Source organism: Perissodus microlepis, chromosome 22, assembly GCF_051167445.1.
Source record: "Perissodus microlepis isolate ML-2025 ecotype Zambia chromosome 22, ASM5116744v1, whole genome shotgun sequence".
NCBI lineage: Eukaryota > Metazoa > Chordata > Actinopteri > Cichliformes > Cichlidae > Perissodus > Perissodus microlepis.
The window spans coordinates 25,835,294-25,857,301 of NC_140481.1; the positions used below are offsets into that span (position 1 = coordinate 25,835,294).

The window sequence follows — 22,008 nt, forward strand, 5'->3', positions numbered from 1 at the left end:
ATTCATTTATAAACGTGTCACCTAAACACGCCTGTATAGTGGCAATGAAGGCTCAACACAACTTTTGTTAAGTATAGGAGAGGAGGGGGTGATGGGAGCACAGGTGATGAGTCGATGAGTCAAATTACCTCTCGGCCCTTTTATCACTTGTGTCACAGACACACACACACACACACACACACACACATGCACGCACGCATAGTTAAAAACAAACAATTCTACAGGAAAGATCTGCTCTGCTTGTGTTCTTTCTGTTAGCCAGGAAAGTCCCCTTTAAATACTGCATTCAAAGATGATGTGATAGAAACTGTTTGTAAAGTTAATTCTAGCACAACATATGCTACAAAAGCTTTCGTAAAACTTAATGCCAGCTGCTTAGGACACTAGTGCATTGGTTTTGATTAACTTGATCTCTATCAATCTGTTGGAGAAATGGCATTAAAGTACCTATTATGCTATATATTATGCTTCCCGTTTATTGCCCTATAGAGTGCATCACGGTCGCTTTTGTCATTCTCAATATTTTGATGTTAAAGGCCACAAGGCAATGCTTGTTTGTTTTGGAAAATTAATGGCTTCATGAATAACTTCATAAGGGGCGTCTCTGTGAAGAAAAAACTAGGAAGATTTACAAGCAATAATGTAAAGAGAATGCTTTTTCTCTAGTAAAAGTAGTTGCTGTGAGCAAAAAGTTCAGGCTTCTCTAAATTTTCAGCTTCAGACAGATTTTTCTACTTTTGACTCCGTATGATTTCATTGAGACAGCCTGAATACAGTCATGCTAGACACACAGCTTTAGCTGCGAGTCACCCCAACTGCTTTTCATACCAGACGTGTAAATCAATTTGTGTGTAATTTGAGGAGTGCTCAAAGCAACACACAAACTAAGTAATTTAAACACGTGAAACTATTTTACAAATGTGTATATCCAAACCTGAAAACAGGTTATTAACATTTATAAATGATTTGAGTTCAGTTTGACAAATTTGATTATTTTGACAATCTAAAAACTCCCCCTGTGTACAAATGTCAAAAAACATTTATTCACTCACTTACAGAAACTTAAAGGCATGTGCACAAATCTCCTGAAACGACAAATTTCACGTTGTCTGCTTCATGTAAATTGACATTCTGTGTTTCTGGGCTTCCTCTGTATTCCTGCATTGTTGTTGTAGACTAATGTCTTTAGATTTGACTACAGATGTAATCCAGCTAATGCAGAAGAGCACTTAGATATAAATCTTACTTTTCTCTGATAACAGTAGGCTGTGTTTAATCTTTGATTCATGGCTAATTCAGAAAATTTTGAACATTCTGAGTTCATCACAAAGTTAACAGCTTTCAGCTAACATCAGCTTGAAGAAAACTGGGAGACAAAGGCTCTTAATGGTCCTGATCCTGATACAAAAACACATGAAATCAAAAAGATGGCATTATGGTAATGACATGCAATATATTTACAGGTGTTTTCTTTTCTGATACGTGTAATAAAAACAGTCAAAGCAAGCTAATTCTGAATGGCTGGTAGGTTTAGATTTAGTCAGCTTTAGGATGTGTATTTAGTTTATTCAACAAGTATACAGTAATAAAATCATCTGTCTGCTGTTTTAAATCCTGCTTCTATTTTAACCAGCATTTTTTATTTATTTTTGTGTTTTTTTTAATGAACTTGGACTAAACCATGGCAAATCTGACTGTTCCTCATGTTCTTTTGACAGCGTGACCACTTGCACTCCCCCCCAAGTGCAAGCGGTTTAAAATAGTTCAGTAACTTTATTACCTATTAACACTTTATGAAACTATTGCTTTATAATTACAAATTGTGCTGGCTCAAACTGGAAACAACATTTTTATGGAGGCTCAGTGGTTTGTGCCACTGTAAACCATTAACTGTCCTCCCAGTCTCCCTTCATGGTTCAGACTATCAGTCTCTGCAAACCTGCACAAATATCTATCTTATCAAAAGAATATCTGTGTTTGCTTCCTCTGCGTGCCAACTACTGTTGAATTTTATTTTGCATGAAGTTTCATCACTTTTCTCCTTTTTCCACAGGCTTTATTGAAACACATCACAGGAAGAGTGAATGTGTTTCGTACATAAGCTCTTCAACACACAGCTGGATATTTTCAATTGTGAGTTTGTATGTAGTAGAGAAATGGTTTTCAACTCTGTCACAGGACATTGCTCAAAAAGAAGGGTTTAATTGTTCAGTAGTGAAGCTTAATCCATATTCCCCACTATTCTCTGTTATATTTTCTTAGAATAAGTAACAGGGACTAACAGGCAATACAGAAGTTTTATGCTGCATTTTCTAGAAGGCAGTTTAAAGTGCTTACAAGAAACATTAAAAGATATGATTAAGGCAGGTCTTCTGGGTGCCGCTTTAGCCCACAGGGTGATTGGATGACCACATGCTAAATGGCAATATGGCATGTGCCTTCCTGCTTTCCTGTCCAGTATTTGTTATTGTGCGCAATAAGACAGGTCTTCTCTCTTCCTTCACAGCTTGTCTGCATAGTTGTAATAGTAAAGACACTGTTTGAACACATTCTGAATATCAAAGCTTGTGTTTCTGAACTGTGTTGTTTTAGCCTCTTTGTACTGGTTTCCACTATGTTTTACAATAGATTTATTGATTTCTGTACTGGACATTGCATCAGAGTAATAAGGGGTGTATTTTCAGTTCACTTGTTTGTATTTGGGTCCTCAGCACTCCTACACTCTACATACAGCTCATGACACTTCTTTTAAAGCTGATATTTTTATGTTGTATTTGATTTGCTGCCCTTTTGAGCAATTTTGCGGGGTGAATTTTAAAAATTGCTCTTTGTTGTGATATTTTTAATATATTTTTGCCCTTTTTAATGTTAAACCAAAAAGTTTTTGGTCCAGTCTAAACACAGTTTGCCATCATCTAACCTGATGTTAGCTGAGAGCCAAAAGCTTCAGGCTTCAGGAAACACTGTCACAAATACTTTTTAGACAGGACGCTTTTTGAAGCAAAGATTATTTGCTTATTGTAACTCAAAAGTTACACACAAATCATTGTACACATTTTTAAATTTTCGCTCATGCTTGTATATCATAATATATGTGTTTATAACATAGTTTCTCTCCAATCAGCGCAGGACCTTGTGTCCAGTAAAACACTTGAATCCAAGTTTAAGTGACATTAAACTTGATCAGTATATGCAACAGCTTAGTTATATCTGTAATGTATGGATATCATATATTACATTGGATCAAAATTTTCATTTTTTTTATTTTCTAAAAACATGAATCTTCTCAACTTATGACATAATAAAATCAAAGTACACATACACCTGCTTCAAAAAAGAGCTTCATAAGTATGTATAAGCAGTTTCTTCCAAAATATTTCCATCAACTCCATCTGAGAAGTAGAAATTTTATGAAAACTTGCTAATACAGACATTCATAGAACTCACTGAGTAACGTGACTAAACTTGCTGGTCTGGGTACAAAAGTGGGTGGAGAAAGACCAGCATCATAATGGGCTGAGCTTCACCTGCTGTAAAAGCTGTATCCTTGACAGAGAGGAGAGCAGAAAGTGGATACCGTGCTCTGGTCAGATGAGGATATGGATACATATGTGAAGAGAGTGACAGAGATCTGAGTGAGAAGAAGAAGGCGCAGAAAAAGGAAATGAGACTTTGAGCTGCAGTCTGAGGCTGACTTGAGCATTTTCATCAACAGTCTAAATAGCAGTTTGATTAAAGTTTTAAGATATTTTATCCAATAATGGCAACTCTTTGGCGATTTACACTTTTTCTCTGCATGCTGCTGATGGCGTGTGGAGGCTTGAGCCTGGCTAGTGAAGAAGCAAAAACCCGAAATACAGAAACTGGGACGGCCTCAAGCTCTAACTCAACTGGAGAAGGTGGTCATGGAGCGGGGCCCATCACTACACTGCCTATTGTGACCTGGAAGTGGGATCACATCAGCGTACAGTACCTGGTGGCCCTGTGGGTTTTGGTTTGCTGGCTCTGCAAACTCCGTAAGTCTTAAAAAGTCCAATTCATGGAAGTGCTCTCCTTTTCTGAAATCTATTAAAAATAATCCTCTGCACCCAAGATATTTTTTTTAAATAATTTTGAAGTAGTAATAATTTGTTTCTAGTTTAGGGCTACGCACAACATGTATTTTTGTCACTGGTGCAATTATTATTATTATTATTTTTTATTATTTCTCAGGTAAGAGCTCTTAAATGTATAAAAACGTGTGTGCTTATACACTTTAGTGATGTTTAAATAGAGCCAAACATATGTCTTCTCAGGGCACTTTGCAATCTAAGATTAACCCTACAACTAGAATTTTAAAAAATCATGCAACTCTGTTTAATTAAAACCCCATCATCTTATATTTCACGGCTTTTCCTGAGCTTACTCATCATATAGTGAATTTTTGGATGTGTGACGGACGATATGGACGATATGGACGATTGGACGATATTTGAACATCATAGAAATCAATGTGAAACATCGGCAACCCGGCATGCCGCGTTGCTTAGCAACACTTATTGTTTAAGCCGACTTTTACTTGATGGCCGCTCTAACACGAGCCAAGTCTGCGGAGAGTCTATTTACAAATATAAGTAAAGATATTGGCCGTTAAAAACACATAAAAACATAGGAAATCACCTTTTTTTTTTTTTTTTTTTTTTTGGCAGACGATCCCTTTTTGGCAGGATACCCGATCAGACAGAACTCGCGGAATATCTGCCAAAAAGTGAGCGTCTGCAAAAAAAGTGATTTGCAGAGTTTTTGTGTGTAATGTCCTTATCTATATTGTTTAAATAGAGTTTGGTGAACAGGCTTTACAAAGGGGTTATATATAACATGCCCTTTTTTCATCTTTATGACCCCGTGTTATTGCATCTACATTACAACCAATCCAACTATATTTGCCACTTAAAATATCTTTATAGTACTATTGTTATATTTTTAGCAGTTACTGTAAGCCTCTTGGCCAGATTAGCCTTTAAAAAAAAATGTTCAACGTCAACGAGACTTTTTAACTGGATAAATAAAGGTGATGTTAAACTCACTTTAAAAAAAAAAAAAATGATTATAACTTTTTCCTTGTGACTGGAATGTTGTTTGGGGCTCCAGATGACTTGACATCATAAGTTTTCATGTCCCAGGATACGGGGACATTTGTTTAACATATTATAGGCCAACAAGTTATTTATAGGAGTTTATAAATGGGTAGGCACTTTTTGGCATATACCACTGTTGCACTTTGTCTTCCAAAAAGTGATTTCCAATGTGTGTATTTTTTTATATATATATGTAATACCTTTACTTATAAATAGACTAAATAAACAGAGAAAATAGACTTTAGTGAATAGGATTTACAAAGGGGTTATTTATAAACTAAAGAAATGACTTATTTTGCAAGTATTTTAACCACTGGCTATTTTACCTACAATATAACTAATCCAGTCCTTTTTAGCCAGTTGAAATATTTTTACAGAACTATTGTTATACTTCTTGCAATTTCTGCTGCCCTCTTGGCCAGGTCTCTCTCTCTTTTAAAAGTAACGTCATTGTCAATTTAACTGGATAAAAGAAGGATATTTAAAAATCACTTTGCCAAAAATTTGTGGCTTTTACCTTGTGACAAGAATGTTGTTTGTAGCTCGAGGATGAGGGATAGTTAGTGGGGGTAGGTTAATTGATCAATCTAAACTGCCCATAGGTGTGAATGTGGAAGTGAATGTGGTGTACCCTGCCTCTCACCCTTTGACAGCTGGCATAGCCTCCAGCGCCCCGCACAATCCTGAAAAAGATAAGCAGAAGCGAATGGATGGATGGATGGACATGAGGGATACATTTGACATATGTTTCACATATCATAGGCCAACAAGTCATTAAAAGTAATTTAAATATGGAAAATCAGTTTTTTGGCAAATACAAGAAATCACTTTTCAGCACAACACTGTCTGTGCAGTGCGTCCAGAGTGTAGAGAACTATTTCAATCGAGTAAAGAGTGAAATTCAGAGCATAGCAGCCAAATCAGACTGTTTTTTTTGATCCTGAGGTACAGAGCTGAGGATGTGAAGCTGCAGACTAAGGCAGAGCAGTGTGGATGGTCGAGGAGAGGTTGCAGTACTGGTGATCAGAAGCAGACGTGGACGAGATGATCTTAAAAATAGTTTGTCCAGCTGTCCACATATCCATCCAGCCCTTGTGACTCTCTGACAGCTGGCACAGCTTCCAGCCTGATGAATATGTTGGCTGAGGGTGAGGAGCTTTCTCTAGCCCAACTAGCTACTTCACCCAGGAGGAAATGTTGATCTCATCATCGCCGTTCCAACATCGGCCGTCCAGGTCCACACTACTGAATACTGATGGATATGTGGACAGCTGGACAAAGCCTCATCACTGCAGCAGCCTCCTCTGCCTGAAGCTCTGCTGATCAGGGTGGGTTGACGAAAACCTTTGGCCAGCTCGTCAATGCCACTGCAGCTAGTCTCCCATAGAAGGACCCTTGATTCTCTGCTGTAGAAATGGTGACCTCAGACTCCCCCAAAGAACTGATATCTAAAACAAAATTTCCAGTTTTGTTTTGCTGTTGTGAAATATAGGTTACTGGGGTCACTGGGGACACATTTAAACATTTGTAAAATCATTTAGAACTATGACAAATGCAATTAAATGAAAAAAGAAAGAAAGAAAAGGTTTAAATCCATATTTATACATACATTTTTTTCACAATCCATGGGATGCATGAAGCTCTCACATTCAAGACCCTTGAGTTAGTACATTAAAACCTTATATCTGTCCACAGACCCTAATTATAGTCTGAATCTGCATTCTCCCAATACCAACAGCATTGTTATTTATGTTTCCAGTAGTCAGAATGAAACTGTCCGGGTTTTAGCAGGAAGCAGTTTTGCTATAGTTGAAAGGCAGAAAGTGACAAAGTCCAAAGGGGTTATGTCCCGCTTGCTCAGGGCATAACAATTAAAATACAAAGTTGCCTGACAGTCAAATGAAAACTCTGACATGGAGCAATAAAGGAGAAACACACAAGGCAGGGTAAATACACACAATAACAAATAACAAAGACAAGGACGTGGTTATATATGCAGGAAGGTCATGAGGAATGACTGAAACTAATCAAGGAGGTAAAACTAAACACAGCACACAGGAGACCAGAAACTACTGTAACAAAATGAAACCTCAAATAACTCAACAGGAAAATACGTTACACAGAGGCAGGAAATTGACAAGAAGATACAAAAAGGCACAGAGAGGCTAAACTGAACCAAAACACAATAAAGTAAATATAAATAACAATGTAAATTCCAAAGTAATAAGAACTGGGGACTAAGAATCGTAACACAGAGGGCGATAGTGAACCTGATCAGAAATGGAATTAAAAAAACTCAATGGAATTCAAAACCCCTGGACTACTATGGAAGAGACAGAAACCAGGAGAAATTAAACAAACCTAGAATAGAGGAAAAAATAAGATAAAACCAAATGAGGTTATTAATAACAGACTCGATAAGAAGTCTACACAACAAAACTCAGTGACCGTGACACCACACCACACACCTGTTGCAACTTTTCCACACATTATACGGTATACACAGATGGATTTTGGCTCCATCTCATTTACAGTATATGTTTGAATGTATTTCTTCATTTAAAGGAAAGCTGGTGAAAATGCTCCTGAACCCACAAATTTAACAGGTATCCAATGACCTCTGTTCCATCACTGACTGTGTCACAAATCCCCGTGGACGTGCCCAGAAAATACAAACAAAGCAATAAATTGTCAAAGCAATAACTAAACCAGACAGTCACACATTGCAATCACAATGTGGTTTTATAAGGAGTCAAGTTAGTGATCAAAAGTGAGAGTTTAAAAGTGTAAGTGTTTTGGTTACCTCATTATTTTTTGTTTGTTTATAGATTTCCAGTATTTTTTTTTTTTTTTTTTTTTTTACAAGAGGTTCCTTTGAGTTAAATTTAAAGAAGTGATTAACCTTTGCATGGTGTGGAGAGAATCTTTAACTTGTTGGAGGTCCTTGAGTGAATATGTTTTAGTAATGGGAGAATATATTCACTTTTACTGTGATATGAGTCTTACATATATATAAAATTGGAAGCTTTATGATTGTTTTAGCTGCTTTCTATATGTGTGGAGTGACACACAAATTTGTACATTAACTCTAAAACCTGAAAGCAAAAAGACTTATTTTTCATCCTCGCTGAAGTAGATATTAGCAAAAATATTCATTTTGATTCTGTGCTTGCACAAATGTAAGCTGTATTGGGGGCTATAGTTTTTGGAATTTAATCTTCAACTAATTTTAAATACAAATGTGCACAACATAAGTGCAACCCTGTGGGGTAAGAACAGGTGTACACTGTGGTTCAGTAGTTTTTATTGTTAAATAAATTTTAGTGACACTTTATGAGCTCATTAGACATGTGGTTATCTTTGGTTATGCAGACAGGTTTCACACACGATCCAACCACCTCACGTGTTACTCATATCCCCAGATGCTCTTTTTTTTAGATGAGCAAAAGTTGATCATTTGCAGAAGTTGCAAATGGTCAACTAGAGTTTTATATTTAAGGTTAAGTGAACTGAAGTGAACTGAGCTTTGAACATTTGCCAGCTCCTACCTGACAGGAAGAAGAGCGGCTTAAAATCAAAGGTTGTTACAATTGATTGATGGTTCTTGTCTTTGTCTTGATCTTTTTTCTCCTCTCAGTCATTGAGGCCAACCATAATGTCACCAACTACATACCTGAGAGTGCCCTCCTCATCTGCTCTGGTTTCATTTTGGGTGGCATGATTTGGGGTGCAGACAAGGTGCAGACCTTCTCACTGAGCCCAACAGTCTTCTTCTATTTCCTGTTGCCTCAAATCATTCTGGATTCAGGCTACCACATGCCAAACAAGCTCTTCTTCACAAACCTGGGTGCTATTTTGATCCATGCCATCATTGGGACCTGCTGGAATGCTGCCAGTTTGGGGCTGTCACTATGGGGGTGTCACATGGGAGGAGCCATGGGTAAGAGAGGATCTTTAATTTATTCCATTTCAGCACACCTGCTGCTACGACTCACACAGAGGAAGCGATCCATTCTGAGATGTTTAGACTGATAGCTACTATTTGTGATATTTGTAGTGTTGTTTAGCATTTATTAAAAATCTAAGTAAAAGAAAGAGACATTTAAAAATATCAGTTAGTTACTTCGTTGGAACTAACAATCCACATTTTGAGGCATGACTGATAAGGATTTGGTCAGCAGCATGTTGATATTATAATCCAGAAGGGGCCAAATTTGGAAAAAAAGGGTGGATTTCTACATTATCAGCTACTGATAGAAAGCTTGGTTATTAAGCTGTATGCATAAACTGGGGGCTAATTAGTGCTATTTTTTTTTTTAAATACTCACATTTAACTCACAAAAAGTAAAGCACAATCTCTGCATCGTAATAATTGAACTGTGCATAAAACGTGCACAGTAAATCTTGCTGGCTGCACAAAACAGAGAAAAAAAACTTTATTTATATAACAAAAAACTAAAATACAAATTCATGTTTCTCAAAGTGTAGCAGACAAATAGTGAGAAAAAAGGCAATTAACAATGGAAGCGAGACGGACCATCATAACACACACATTGTTGTGACACAAATGACACAAACATAAGCACTTCAAACCTGGCTTTATATTTTACCCCTGAAGGCTGTGATTGTTCTGGAACAAAGACATGATGAACAAATGATAGTTGTACAGTCACATGACTTAAGCAAGCTGCCTGAAAAGAGCTTTCTTTAGTATTACAGAAATCCTTTAATACTTTACTTTTATTCTTTGTTTGAATACATTAAACAACAGCATCAGTAGCTGCTAATTTGGTTTAATTCCCAAACTTTCTCCAAATGCAGACTTAATAAGTTTATTTTATGCTTAGGCCTTGTTCACTGCACTGGACGAGACTGGAGAGAGATTTGACACGACTTATTCTATTAATGAATTAGAATGCTTACTTTGTCATTCTCAGCTACAGAAAATATGAGCTAGGTTTATTGTATTTCCGGCCCTCTGTATCTGTACAGGTGACCTGGACATCGGTCTGCTGCAGTATCTTCTTTTCGGAAGTCTGATGGCTGCTGTGGACCCCGTGGCTGTCTTAGCTGTGTTTGATCAGGTCCACGTTAACGAAGTCCTCTTCATCATAGTGTTTGGAGAGTCACTGCTCAACGACGGTGTGACAGTGGTTAGTATGATAAACTCTGTAAACGCAAGCTTTTCACCAAACCAAAACGTGGAGTCTGTTTACACACCGCAAAGAGCAATGAGGCCGAGACCTTACCGAGACGGGGAGCTCAGGTTTCTAGAATCCAAAACAGCGGCGCCTGTTCCTTTAATGACTATTAAAACCTTTACTGTGAAAAAGCAAGCCAGAGTCCTTTAACAGAGCACCTGGTTAACAAATTTTGATATGAAGAAAAGAAAACTTTGTTAGGCTCACTGACTCAGTATTAATATTAATGTCTATGCTATCTTAACATCCAAAAACCTGCCTCCTAATAATGTCAGAAAGCCTTCTAACAAGACAGAATACAAATTGCGTATACATTGTACTTCATTTGACTTTGACCTTTGACTGTACTTGAGATAATTTTTATACTCTTGCATTTAAGAACTTTTTTCTTTAAAAAAATCACATTACATTTAATACATTTAAAGGGTTTAATTGTTTTATTATTATTATTATTATGTTACATATTTTGTGTGCAGGTAAACTTTAAAACATTGCAGTTTCTAAAATGGAAAACAAAGGGCAGTTCATTCTGATATTTCTCGGTTTGAATATTTATGATTGCTGGTAATTAATAATCAATAGCTTACTTCATTACTGAAATAATCGATGGCTGCAGCCCTAATATGAATCATGAAGTTGCACTCTATTCACTGCTTGAAAGCTTGCACACCCTTTTTAAAAACAAGGTTGGAGGCCTCTGATGGAATCACGGGGAGTGTTTAGTTCATTCAAAGCTGAATGTAATAACTGATTTATGATACAGCATTAAATAAACTCAGACTTAATTTTATTTAATGTATGCCACAAGTGTGAGTACAAATTGCAATAAAGCAGCAACTTTGTTTGGTAACAAGATCCAATTATGTAACTAGAATAGAATATAATAGAATGGCCCTTCTTGTAATTGTACATGTACAATGAAATTTTGTGCTCCATATCAACTGTTCAGGTATAAAATAAAAACAGTACACAGCAGGAATAAATAACAAACAAGAGAAATATATACATATATAGTGTTTGTTAACAGTCCGAATGGCAAGGGGAAGAAATTGTTTGTGCATCTGGAGGTGCGGGACCTGCCGAGCCTTCTTTACGAGGGTGTTGGTGTTATGGGTCCAACATTAACATAAGACCATTGGAGATGTGGGTGCCCAAAAAATTTAAGATTGAGACAGATTCCATCTGTTCTCCTCCTATAAGAGGGGAGAGGACCCGTCTATGCCTCTTGAAGTCTCTACCTATGTCCTGAAGAAACTGGACCTTTGGTGATTAGGATGTCTGGACTTATGGTGCTGAATGAGCTGTAGTAGTGATCATATTGGGCAAAGGTGTGAGATCCTCTGCAAGTTTGATGCTGCTGTTGTGGATTGGGGGGCTCTGGCCTTTGTAGTTGGTGAGCATTTGGATGCCCCTCCACACCTGAGGAAGTGAGGAAGCCCTCTATCATTCACCTGAAAGCCTCCTTGGCCTGTTTGATGCCCCTCCTCAAGTTGGCAGGGATGTGGAGCAGAGAAAGTTGGTGTACCAAGTAGTATGGTAGTCTTTGATGATGTTGCAGGCTCTGATGAGCTCTGCAGCAATTTCTTTTCTGAGACACTGGAGCTGCAGAATAAGATGGAGATAGAGCTACTCAGCAAGTTTTCAAGGTGCCTCATTAGAAAGTGGAGCGAATGGGAAGGGGAAGGTGTGCTCTCCTCATCCGGCACAGCGATGCAGGTGCTTCCAAGCCCGTTTAACTACTGATGCTGTATTAAGTGACCAGCCCAGGCTATCAGTTATCTGTACTCCCAGAAACATGATGCTGCCAACTATCTTCACCACTGCTGTGTCATCTGCATACTTAATGATGTGATTAGAAGCAGGTGCAGCACTGCAGTCATTGTCAACAGCAGTGGGCTTGGGAACGAGGCCTGTTTGCCTGATTGAATTCTCCTACTACAATACAAACGCCCTCTGGCAAAGTGGCTTGAAACTCAGTGAAGGTCTTAAAGATCCCTCAGGGTCTATTTTGTGTTTGCACTGGAGGGGATGTTTACAGCCATAATATTCATAGTGGTAAATTCTCTGGGCAGGTCACACAGTCTGCCATTAACAATGAGCAGCTCTGTTTCAGGAGAACACTGACTTATGACCGCTGCTGTGTTTTTACTTCATCTGTTGTTTGTGTAAATACAAAACCCTCCTCCACAGAATTTACCACAAAATGTTTGGCTCCTGTGTAGCCACATTGTGATCAACCCCATGCAGACTAACTACATAACCAGGAACAGGGTTCAGCCATGCCTGAATCAGAACCATGGCACAGGAGTCTCTCACCTCCCGTTTTGATGTTAGGTCCAGCAGTGAGAATATGATGGAAGTTTATCTCCTGTTGAGTGCTACATACTAGAAAAGAAAAGTCTGAAAACATTCCAGTCTGACTGTCCAAACGCTGACAGTTTTTTGTTTGTTTCTTTTATATATACTGATCACTCAATAAGTTTTCTTTTTTTTCTCTTAGGTGCTTTTTAATGTGTTTGATGCATTTGTATCGCTGGGAGGAGGCCGAATTAATGCAGCAGAAATTATTAAAGGAATAGGTAAGCTATAACATTTATTAATCTGGTAAAAGAAAATGTATTTGTTCATGCAGTGTAATTGCTCACAGTCAAGTCTGGCAAAATAGACAGTGTAGAGTGTCCCTGCTGCAACACACAAATGTGTTGACAATTTTGATTTGTCGGGTGTGGACACAAAATAAATTAAACACTTTTTATGCTATCACTGCCCTGTAAGGCTAGTAGGCTTTAGAGGGGAGTAAACAATAACACACAAAAAAAATAGATTTTTATATGTTTCCTCTCTCTCCACAGTCTCCTTCTTTGTGGTTGCATTTGGTGGTTCCCTTGTGGGCATAGCATTCGGCATACTAATTTCACTTCTGACCAGATGCACAAAAAACATCCAGATCATCGAGCCAGGCTTCATCTTTGTCATGGGATACCTTTCCTACCTGACTGCTGAGATGCTTTCTCTGTCTGCTATCCTTTCGTGAGTATTTCACAACTGAAATATAATTTGTTTTATTATGTCTGTATCCATTTTATATATGTAAAAACGAGGTAAACATATTTAGAGTTTACTTTGCGGTTCCTTCTGTAGGACTACATTCTGCGGTGTGTTATGTCAGAAGTACGTCAGAGCAAACATGGATGAGAGTTCCGTCCAAACAGTCAAATATGTCATGAAGGTTTTCGCCAACGGATCAGAAACCATCATCTTTGTTTTCCTCGGTATCTCGGCCATCGATAAGGTTATCTGGGTTTGGAACACGGGCTTCATCCTCCTCACAGTCTTCTTCGTCTTTGTGTATAGATTCATTGGTGAGATTTTGTTGTTTGGCTATCACTGTTGAGTCAAAGCATCACACACATTGCGGGGTAAAAACTTGGTGTGTTATGCAAAGAAATCTTCTGCTGCTGCAGCACAAAGATCAAATGACACACATTTACAAGAATACATGTGTCAAGAACACTGAGCGACCGGACTCAGAGGCAGGATTCACAGTATTCAAGTTTAGTGAGTTTATTTACAATGAAAACACCAGAGTGATACATACAGGTAGTGATAAGGGAAAATAGGGGCTCCAGGAATCCAGGGGAAGGGGCAGCCAAACAATGTCTTCTCATTTACTCTGCTCAGGCTGTCTCTAAAAACACTGTGCGGCAGGGAAAATCCAGGAAAGGTCTGTACACAAGAGGGACAACAATGAGATTAGTATGAGGCAAGGAAAACACTAGACTTGAGTGCTGGGCTTTACTAAAAGCGTAATTCAACAATCCAGCAAAAAGCACCACCGATGTGTGAAGTCTTTAAATAACTGTGTGTGTTTGTATGTATATTCCAGGTGTGTTTTTCCTGCAGTGGATCCTTAACAGGTACAGGCTGGTCCCAGTTGAATTAATAGATATGGTGATCATGAGCTACGGTGGCCTACGAGGGGCTGTTGCGTATGGCCTGGCTGTGTTGCTGGATGAGAAAAAGATAAAGGAGAAAAACCTGATGATCTGCACTACACTCATTGTGGTGTACTTCACTGTCATCTTGCAGGTAGTGAATTTTTGGAGTTGATAATTAGCTAAAATATGTGTACATTAGTTTGCTTGTTAATTACACAGTCTGTGTTGGAGCTTAATTTTGTTGGCACATTTGTGCTTGACATTGTTACAGGGAATAACGATGAAACCTCTGGTCATGTGGCTTAAAGTAAAGAGAGCTGCAGTAACTGAGGTCTCACTCCTGGAGAAAATTACAAACAAGGTAAATCTAATAAAACACGTCATGTTTCACCGACAAAAACGTTTCCCGCCCAGTTTCTACAAAGTCCTTCTCCTTTCTTTAGATGTTTAATCACACTCTGGTTGCCATAGAAGACATATCAGGACAAATAGGAGATAACTACCTCAGGAGCAAGTATGTACAAGACTTAATACATAATTCCAAAATGCCTTTTAATTTTAAAGTAAGCAACAGTGATATTTCTTTTTGTAAAGGTGGAGGCATTTTGAGGAGAAGTGGATGACGCCATTTTTGATGAAGCCATCTGCAAGGAAGAAACAAGATGACGTGTTTGATGTCTTCCATCAGCTGAACCTCAAGGATGCCATGGAATATGTGACTGAAGTGAGAATCATTTGTGTAAATTCAAGTATATTTTGCTCAAGTATAAATTAAATGAAACTGAGAAGATTACTGCTGGTGTCTTCTGTTGCAGGGCGAGCGTAGAGGCTCTCTGGAGTTTGTCCGTAATGACAGCGCCATTCTTGATTTCAAGAAAAAGCTGGAAAGTGAATACACAGAGGTCATGCCTGACATCCCACCATACATGATAAATGATCATGGTGCAATGTTCACTATGGGGTGAGCAATCTGGATTTTTATGACAGTGTGAAAATATATACAGAGGGTAAAATAAGTATTAAACACGTCACCGATTTTAAGTGAATATATTTCTAAAGGTGTTGTTGAAATAAAACTCTCACCAGATGTCAGTAACAACCCATCCAATCCACACATGCAAAGAAATCAAACTATCGATGTCCATAAATTCAGTTATGTATAATAATGAGAAATGACACAGGGATAAAGTGCTTACTGGATTTTTTTTTAATGCTTTGTACAAAAGTCTTCGTGGTTTCAAGAAACTAGTCACATGCATTGCCAGGAGCATCTGGTCATGGGTAGTTTATGCTGAAATGATGTTCCTTCCACTTCTGGATCGTGGCCCCAGCAGTGCTCACTGCAACCTTCACTAATTTCAAAATATCTTCTCTAATCAATGCCATCAGTGTGTTTTGCAACAATTATGCTCTGACGGTGTTGCGAGAGCTCACTGGTTTCACTGATCATGAGATGCTTGTCGTGTGGCACCTTGATAATGAGACACCAGTTTATAACCCATCAATTGGGACTGAACAAGCTGAAGTTAATTTGCACTAAGTGGCTGGATTGCGTTCTGATTGCTGGTGTCATGACTTTTCATGGCTTTTTGCATCTCCCTTTCTTCATGTGTTCAATGCTTTTTCTTTGTGTCATTTTTCATTTTACACATAAGTTAATTTCTGGACATGCATAGTTTGATTTCTTTGTATGTGTGGATTAGATGGGTTGTTCCAGATATGTTGTGAGAATTTGATATTAATAGCACCTTTAGAAATATATTTAATTAGAAAATTTGTGTACTGATTTGATGCATTCAATACTTTTTATACCTACTTAATAGACACAACTTACTGCAACTATTCAGTGCCTTCAAACAGCTTCCGTTCACCACCATATTTTAAAAATGAAACCATACTCTTTTGATATTGTTGTATTGCTTTAAGTCACTGACATGATTGGCTTCCTCTGCAGTAGAGACCATATTCCATCAGTGAGCCTGGAAATGCACGAGCAGACCATGAAGGCTATGAGGGGAGGGGAGGCAGTTGATGTTCACCACCTTCTGGATCAGCATCTCTACAAGAGCAGAAAACAGGTAATGAGCAAATTCAGTCATTACATGAGGGACTTACTAAAGCATCCTAGTAATGCACGTCCATTTAACCATTAAATTACTGAGGTGTATATGTAAAAACAACAAACTGTTATTTATGGCTGGCTATAGACAAATGTATATTTTCTGTATATATGCAAATCCTCAGCTTATTTGCTTGAACTGTGGCTGAGCTTGACTTTGTGTCCTGCCTGAACTATTGCTGGTTTCTGTTTTATAAAGGAGTAACAAACTGACTTCTCATTCTGTTGTTTATAGTATCGCCACGGGTTCAGTCGCAGTGATTTCAAAATCAACAGAGATGAGAAAGAAGTCCAGGAGATCTTCCAGAGAACCATGAGGAACCGGTTGGAGTCATTCAAGTCTGCAAAGATGGGTGTTTCACCTCCAAAGACAATTGTCAAGTACTCAAAGAAAGAACAGCAGGAGAAGGTAAAGACAAAAAGAGGGAATAAGCACACCCTACCACTGTTTGCAGAGTTGATTATGTCTCTTGTGAAGTCCAGTGAAGAGGAAATACGGTCCTTCCCCAAAGCTTCATTTTTAGTTTTTTTTTTTCCATTTGACTTCAGTGTAGTACTGAAAATCCTTAGTACGAGACAGTGGTCTGGAAACTGAAAACCAGCTGCTGGACTTTTGGGAGATAAATGTTGTCCTTTTCTTTTTAAATATTGGGTGGCTCAATAGACCTACGTCATCTTTTTATGGTTTTCTGTTTCATGATGCTCCAAATGTTTTTAGTTGGTAAAAGTTCTGGACTGCAGGCAGGCTGGTTCAGCACCCAGACTCTTCTATGAAGTCATGTTGTTGTGATAGCAATCTGCAAATTAGCAAAGCCTTCCCTGAAAAACATGTCATCTGGATGGGAGCATATTTTGACCTTTATACATACCTTTTAGCACTGATGGTGCTTTTCCAAATATGCAAGCAACCACTTCCATATGCATCTCCATACCATCCAAGATGCAGGCTTTTGACCTGAGTGCTGGTAACAATCCAGAGATCCTCTCCCCGTTAGTCTTGAGAATGTGGTGTCCATGTCTTGCAAAAAGAATTTCACATTTTAATTCATCTGACCATGGAACAGTTTTTTCATGTTGCCTCAGTTTCTTTGTTTTTATGATTTTTTTAAAGGTACATTGTGTTATATTTCTTCTTTTGTCTTTGATGTCAAGAAACATTTAATTTTATTCATTTTTAAATCCTGCCTGGAAGCTTTATCAGTCAGAATCATGATCTGAATGTACTGTTATGCCAAACAAACTTGGATCTTTCCAAGATCAGCTCTATAAATTCTCTATAGGCTCCTCTTGTTCATGTGCGCCATTTATCTAGGTCAAGTTTATTTATATAACGCATTTCCCAGAGCTCATGCTGCACAAAGTCTTTAAAAACTAAAATGCAACTAAAACAATTAAAATGTGCAGCAATAAAAATATAAAAGAGAAAAAGTAATACAATAAGACAATAAAAACAGCCAACACAACAATGGCCATAAGGGATATTTAGACATGGAGTGAAAACAAAAGGAAGCATTAAACAATACTTGGAAGTGCACAGATTTGTGCGCGAATTGCCAAAGGACAATGGGACACTGAGACATTAATACAAATCAAGGAGACCGAGACAAGGGAATTAGATTCAATACAAAGCACAGGTGACAACAAGATGCCAAAGGAAAGATAGGAGCTAAACACAATGGGGCACAAAGGAAAGACTAAGAAAACAATAATCAGCAATAATAAACGATACAAAATAAAGTGAGACACCTTTCAAAATAATCAGAAACTCAAACAAACTCAGATATGCAGAAATGTGGCAAACAAGAATAAATAACAATTGATTGTTGTTGATAAGTGATTGCAGAGTGCCCTCTGCTAGACAAACTAGGTAACATCGATATTGGTTGGACATGGCTGAGGGCGTTGATCTTGTCTCTTTTACTTTGCCTTCAGTTTTTTTTAAACATCATATGTGATTAAATAAATCTCCTTCGTTCTACAGACCCCAAATGGAAAGTCAATGAGCAAGACTAAACTCTGCCATTCTGGTGATGAAGGTATGTCTGCTTGTGGGGTTTTTTGTGTTTTTGTTTTTTTCAGATTTAAAGTCTTAGCAAACTAATTTTCTCATTTTCATTTTTAGACTTTGAGTTCTCAGAGGGAGATAGCGCCTCTGGCTATGACTCGTCATACCCTTCTTTCTCCATGAGAGCCACGTACAGACCAGAAGGTACGATCAATGCACTTTCTACATCCTGTATGAAACCAAACATATGTCTGTGAAGGTTCTCAGTCATCCAGGTCATCGTAGTCAAAGGAGCTTGCAAAGAAAAGCGTCTGGACTTCTTTAAGTTTACTTGAAGACGTTTCACCTCTCATCCGAGAAGCTTCTTCAGTTCTAAGGTCAAATGGTGGAGAGTCCCAGATATAAACCTAGTGGGAGTATCCCCCCACAGAGGGACAAAAGGACCCCCTGATGATCTTCTAATCGCCTGAGCCAAGGTGTGAAACTGGGTGTGGGTCCCAATCAGCCAGAGTTTCGGGTGTGTTCATTGTGAAACCTGGCCCCACCTTATCATGTGAATTCCTGAGGTCAGATGGCCCAGGATGTGAGTGGGCGTTAAGGCGTCTGGGAAGGGATCTCAAAACTGGATTATAGATGGCAGAGAGTTGGTGTCGTAAACCCCCGCCTCTGTTCAAAGATGGTCGCTCACAGTGGACATAGATGGCTTCTTTCACTCCTCTTTCAAACCATCTGTCCTCTCTGTCCAAAATGTGAACATTGGCATCCTCGAAAGAGTGTCCTTTATCCTTAAGATGCAGATGGACTGCTGAGTCTTGTCCTGTGGAGGTGGCTCTTCTGTGTTGTGTCATGCGCTTGTGAAGTGGCTGTTTGGTCTCTCCAATGTAGAGGTCTGGGCATTCCTCGCTGCACTGTACAGCATACACCACATTGTTAAGTCTGTGTTTTGGCGTTTTGTCTTTCGGGTGAACCAGTTTTTGTCTGAGCGTGTTGCTGGGTCTGAAATGCACCGGGATGTCATGCTTGGAGAAAACTCTCCTAAGTTTTTCTGATACACCGGCTACATAGGGGATGACAATGTTGTTGCGTCTGTCCTTCTTATCCTCCCTCGTTGGTGTCTGGTCTTCTTTTCTGTGCCTCTTTGCTGACTTTAAGAACGCCCATTTAGGATAGCCGCACGTTTTGAGTGCTTCCTTTACATGTGTGTGTTCCTTCTTTTTTCCTTCAGGCTTAGAGGGAACATGTTCCCTCTAAGCCTGAAGGAAAGCGACCATCTTTGAACAGAGGCGGGGGTTTACGACACCAACTCTCTGCCATCTATAATCCAGTTTTGAGATCCCTTCCCAGACGCCTTAACGCCCACTCACATCCTGGGCCATCTGACCTCAGGAATTCACATGATAAGGTGGGGCCAGGTTTCACAATGAACACACCCGAAACTCTGGCTGATTGGGACCCACACCCAGTTTCACACCTTGGCTCAGGCGATTAGAAGATCATCAGGGGGTCCTTTTGTCCCTCTGTGGGGGGATACTCCCACTAGGTTTATATCTGGGACTCTCCACCATTTGACCTTAGAACTGAAGAAGCTTCTCGGATGAGAGGTGAAACGTCTTCAAGTAAACTTAAAGAAGTCCAGACGCTTTTCTTTGCAAGCTCCTTTGAAAACCAAACATATATTTTTGAGAATGATTAAGAGAGTAGCAGATGCTGTTATTATAAACACAGAGATTAGGGAAACATACAACAGAGGGAACTAAATAGACAGTTTGTATGCAATAAAAACCCCCAAAAAAGGTGAAATATAAAAGTGTGGTAGAAAGGTCTCTACAGAGCTGCAGATGAGCCACAAACCACACCACACAACAAAAAGTATGTAAGGGTTATGTAAGGGTGAGCTGCAGGGTAAAGGCACCAGACTGTCATACAACACAAGGACTTTGTACTAGTGGACTGACAGGTTAAAAACCAGCTAATGTTCGATCCGGCTGTGTTGAATATTTCCATTCTTACCTGTTGGGAACAGTTTAGGGCTACAGTGCAAATATGAAAGCAGCTCATTATCATAGAATTTATTTAGAATTTCCTAATACTGTTCTGACTCTGCAAGCAAACACCTATAAAACACTTTCACAGTTGAGTTGAGTTTATGTATAAATGTCAAATAAAAAAACCCAACAACTCCAGAACAGCGAGTGTATTTGAGTTTAAACGTTTAAGCTGAATTAAAGTGGATAAACCACAAGTGCAAGGGATGAGCAGCCAATAATGGTTTCACTTGTATGAAAATGTAATGCAGAGAACAACAGTGGTCCTAATATTGAACCCTGAGGTACTGATTCAGTTTTTTCTTTCATTAAGGTGGGATTGAGAACCCAGCCTTCGTGCCAGATCTGTACCCCACGGATTTGTTGCAGGAGATCCCTCCTTGGCTGGCAGAGAGTGAGCCCGACAGCAGCATGGTGGCTCCGTCATTGCGAGCCCAGGCGAATCTTCCCAATTTACCTATGGAAATGCGCCGCCTGGGGCTTCTTCATGCCAGCACTCGCTCTACTGACACAAAGCAGATGAACAATGATCAGTTGCCCCCTCCACCAACACCTCCTCCTCCTCCTCCCAGTGGCCACATGTAACTGTATCCCAATGCAGACACCCTGTTCTGTCTCACTTGAACCTGGGACAAAGACACAAAACAAACCTCAGACTAATTAACCATCTACTCTCATACTGACAAGAAAATGTTTATTTTTCCATGACTATGGTTAGCTCCTGTGTTTCTACACAAAACATTTACATAACCTCTTTAAACAACCCCTGCTGTTTTTAGGTTCACCCTTCACTTGGCAAAAGAAAAACTGCACTGAAACAAATCCTTTATGTTCAACATTAGATATATGTTGAACACTGTCATATAGTCTGTGGTTTGTAGTAAACATGCTATTGAAAATTATTATTTAAGGTTTTTTTTTTTTTTTCAAAAACATCTTAATATTATGTAAAAACCTTTCAAATGATGTGTAGATATCAATTATAAAAACAGTGATTTAAAATACTTTCTGAATCTATAATCCATACATTCGTATTGCAGAATACCACAACAACTTTCACCACTTGGGGCACTATTTTGTGTGAAAGATGAAATATTACTAGCAAATAAAATGCTACATAGGTCAATGATGCAAACGCATTTTAGTGGGATGCATTTAAACATTTGCAGCATATATAATGCAGATTCTTAGTATTATTTAGTGAGGCTCCAGCCTGCTCGGAACGCTCTCTTTTTTTCGACTTTTGACTCTTGCAATGGAAGGGAGAGAGGACATCCCAAATATGGTCATCTCAGATGCTCCACCCACCTTCCGTTTCAGAGGATCAAACAATTAGGAAAAAGTTGGTTTAAAGGCAGATGATGAACTAAGAGGTATTCATTAAGGGCCAGTAGAAGATAAATGAGGGTATAAATGAGGATTATTATGAACCATGAATAATGCAAAGCTACTCTTGTCTGAGAATCAAAATCTGCAGGTGTAAATGAGTTTGATGTGCCCATTTTAATTTCTTGTATTGTTTTAATTTTCTAATAAATAGAATAGGAGTGACTGTTTCTCTGTCTTTCTGTGTTAGCTCTGGC

At 38.7% G+C, this 22,008-nt stretch overlaps 1 protein-coding gene across 1 annotated transcript; it reads left to right on the forward strand.

Annotated features, from left to right (window-relative positions):
* Positions 1-3,552: 3,552 nt before the first annotated feature.
* LOC146363301 (sodium/hydrogen exchanger 3-like) lies at positions 3,553-21,976 on the forward strand. The gene is made up of 16 exons (XM_084919112.1): positions 3,553-4,016; positions 8,755-9,057; positions 10,110-10,270; positions 12,819-12,897; positions 13,171-13,348; positions 13,460-13,680; positions 14,205-14,407; positions 14,528-14,617; positions 14,700-14,770; positions 14,851-14,980; positions 15,072-15,217; positions 16,211-16,334; positions 16,611-16,784; positions 18,357-18,411; positions 18,498-18,584; positions 20,739-21,976. The coding sequence occupies exons 1-16, from the start codon at positions 3,761-3,763 to the stop codon at positions 21,008-21,010; spliced, it is 2,550 nt and encodes an 849-aa protein (XP_084775238.1). The 5' UTR covers positions 3,553-3,760; the 3' UTR covers positions 21,011-21,976.
* The last annotated feature ends 32 nt before the right edge of the window (positions 21,977-22,008 follow it).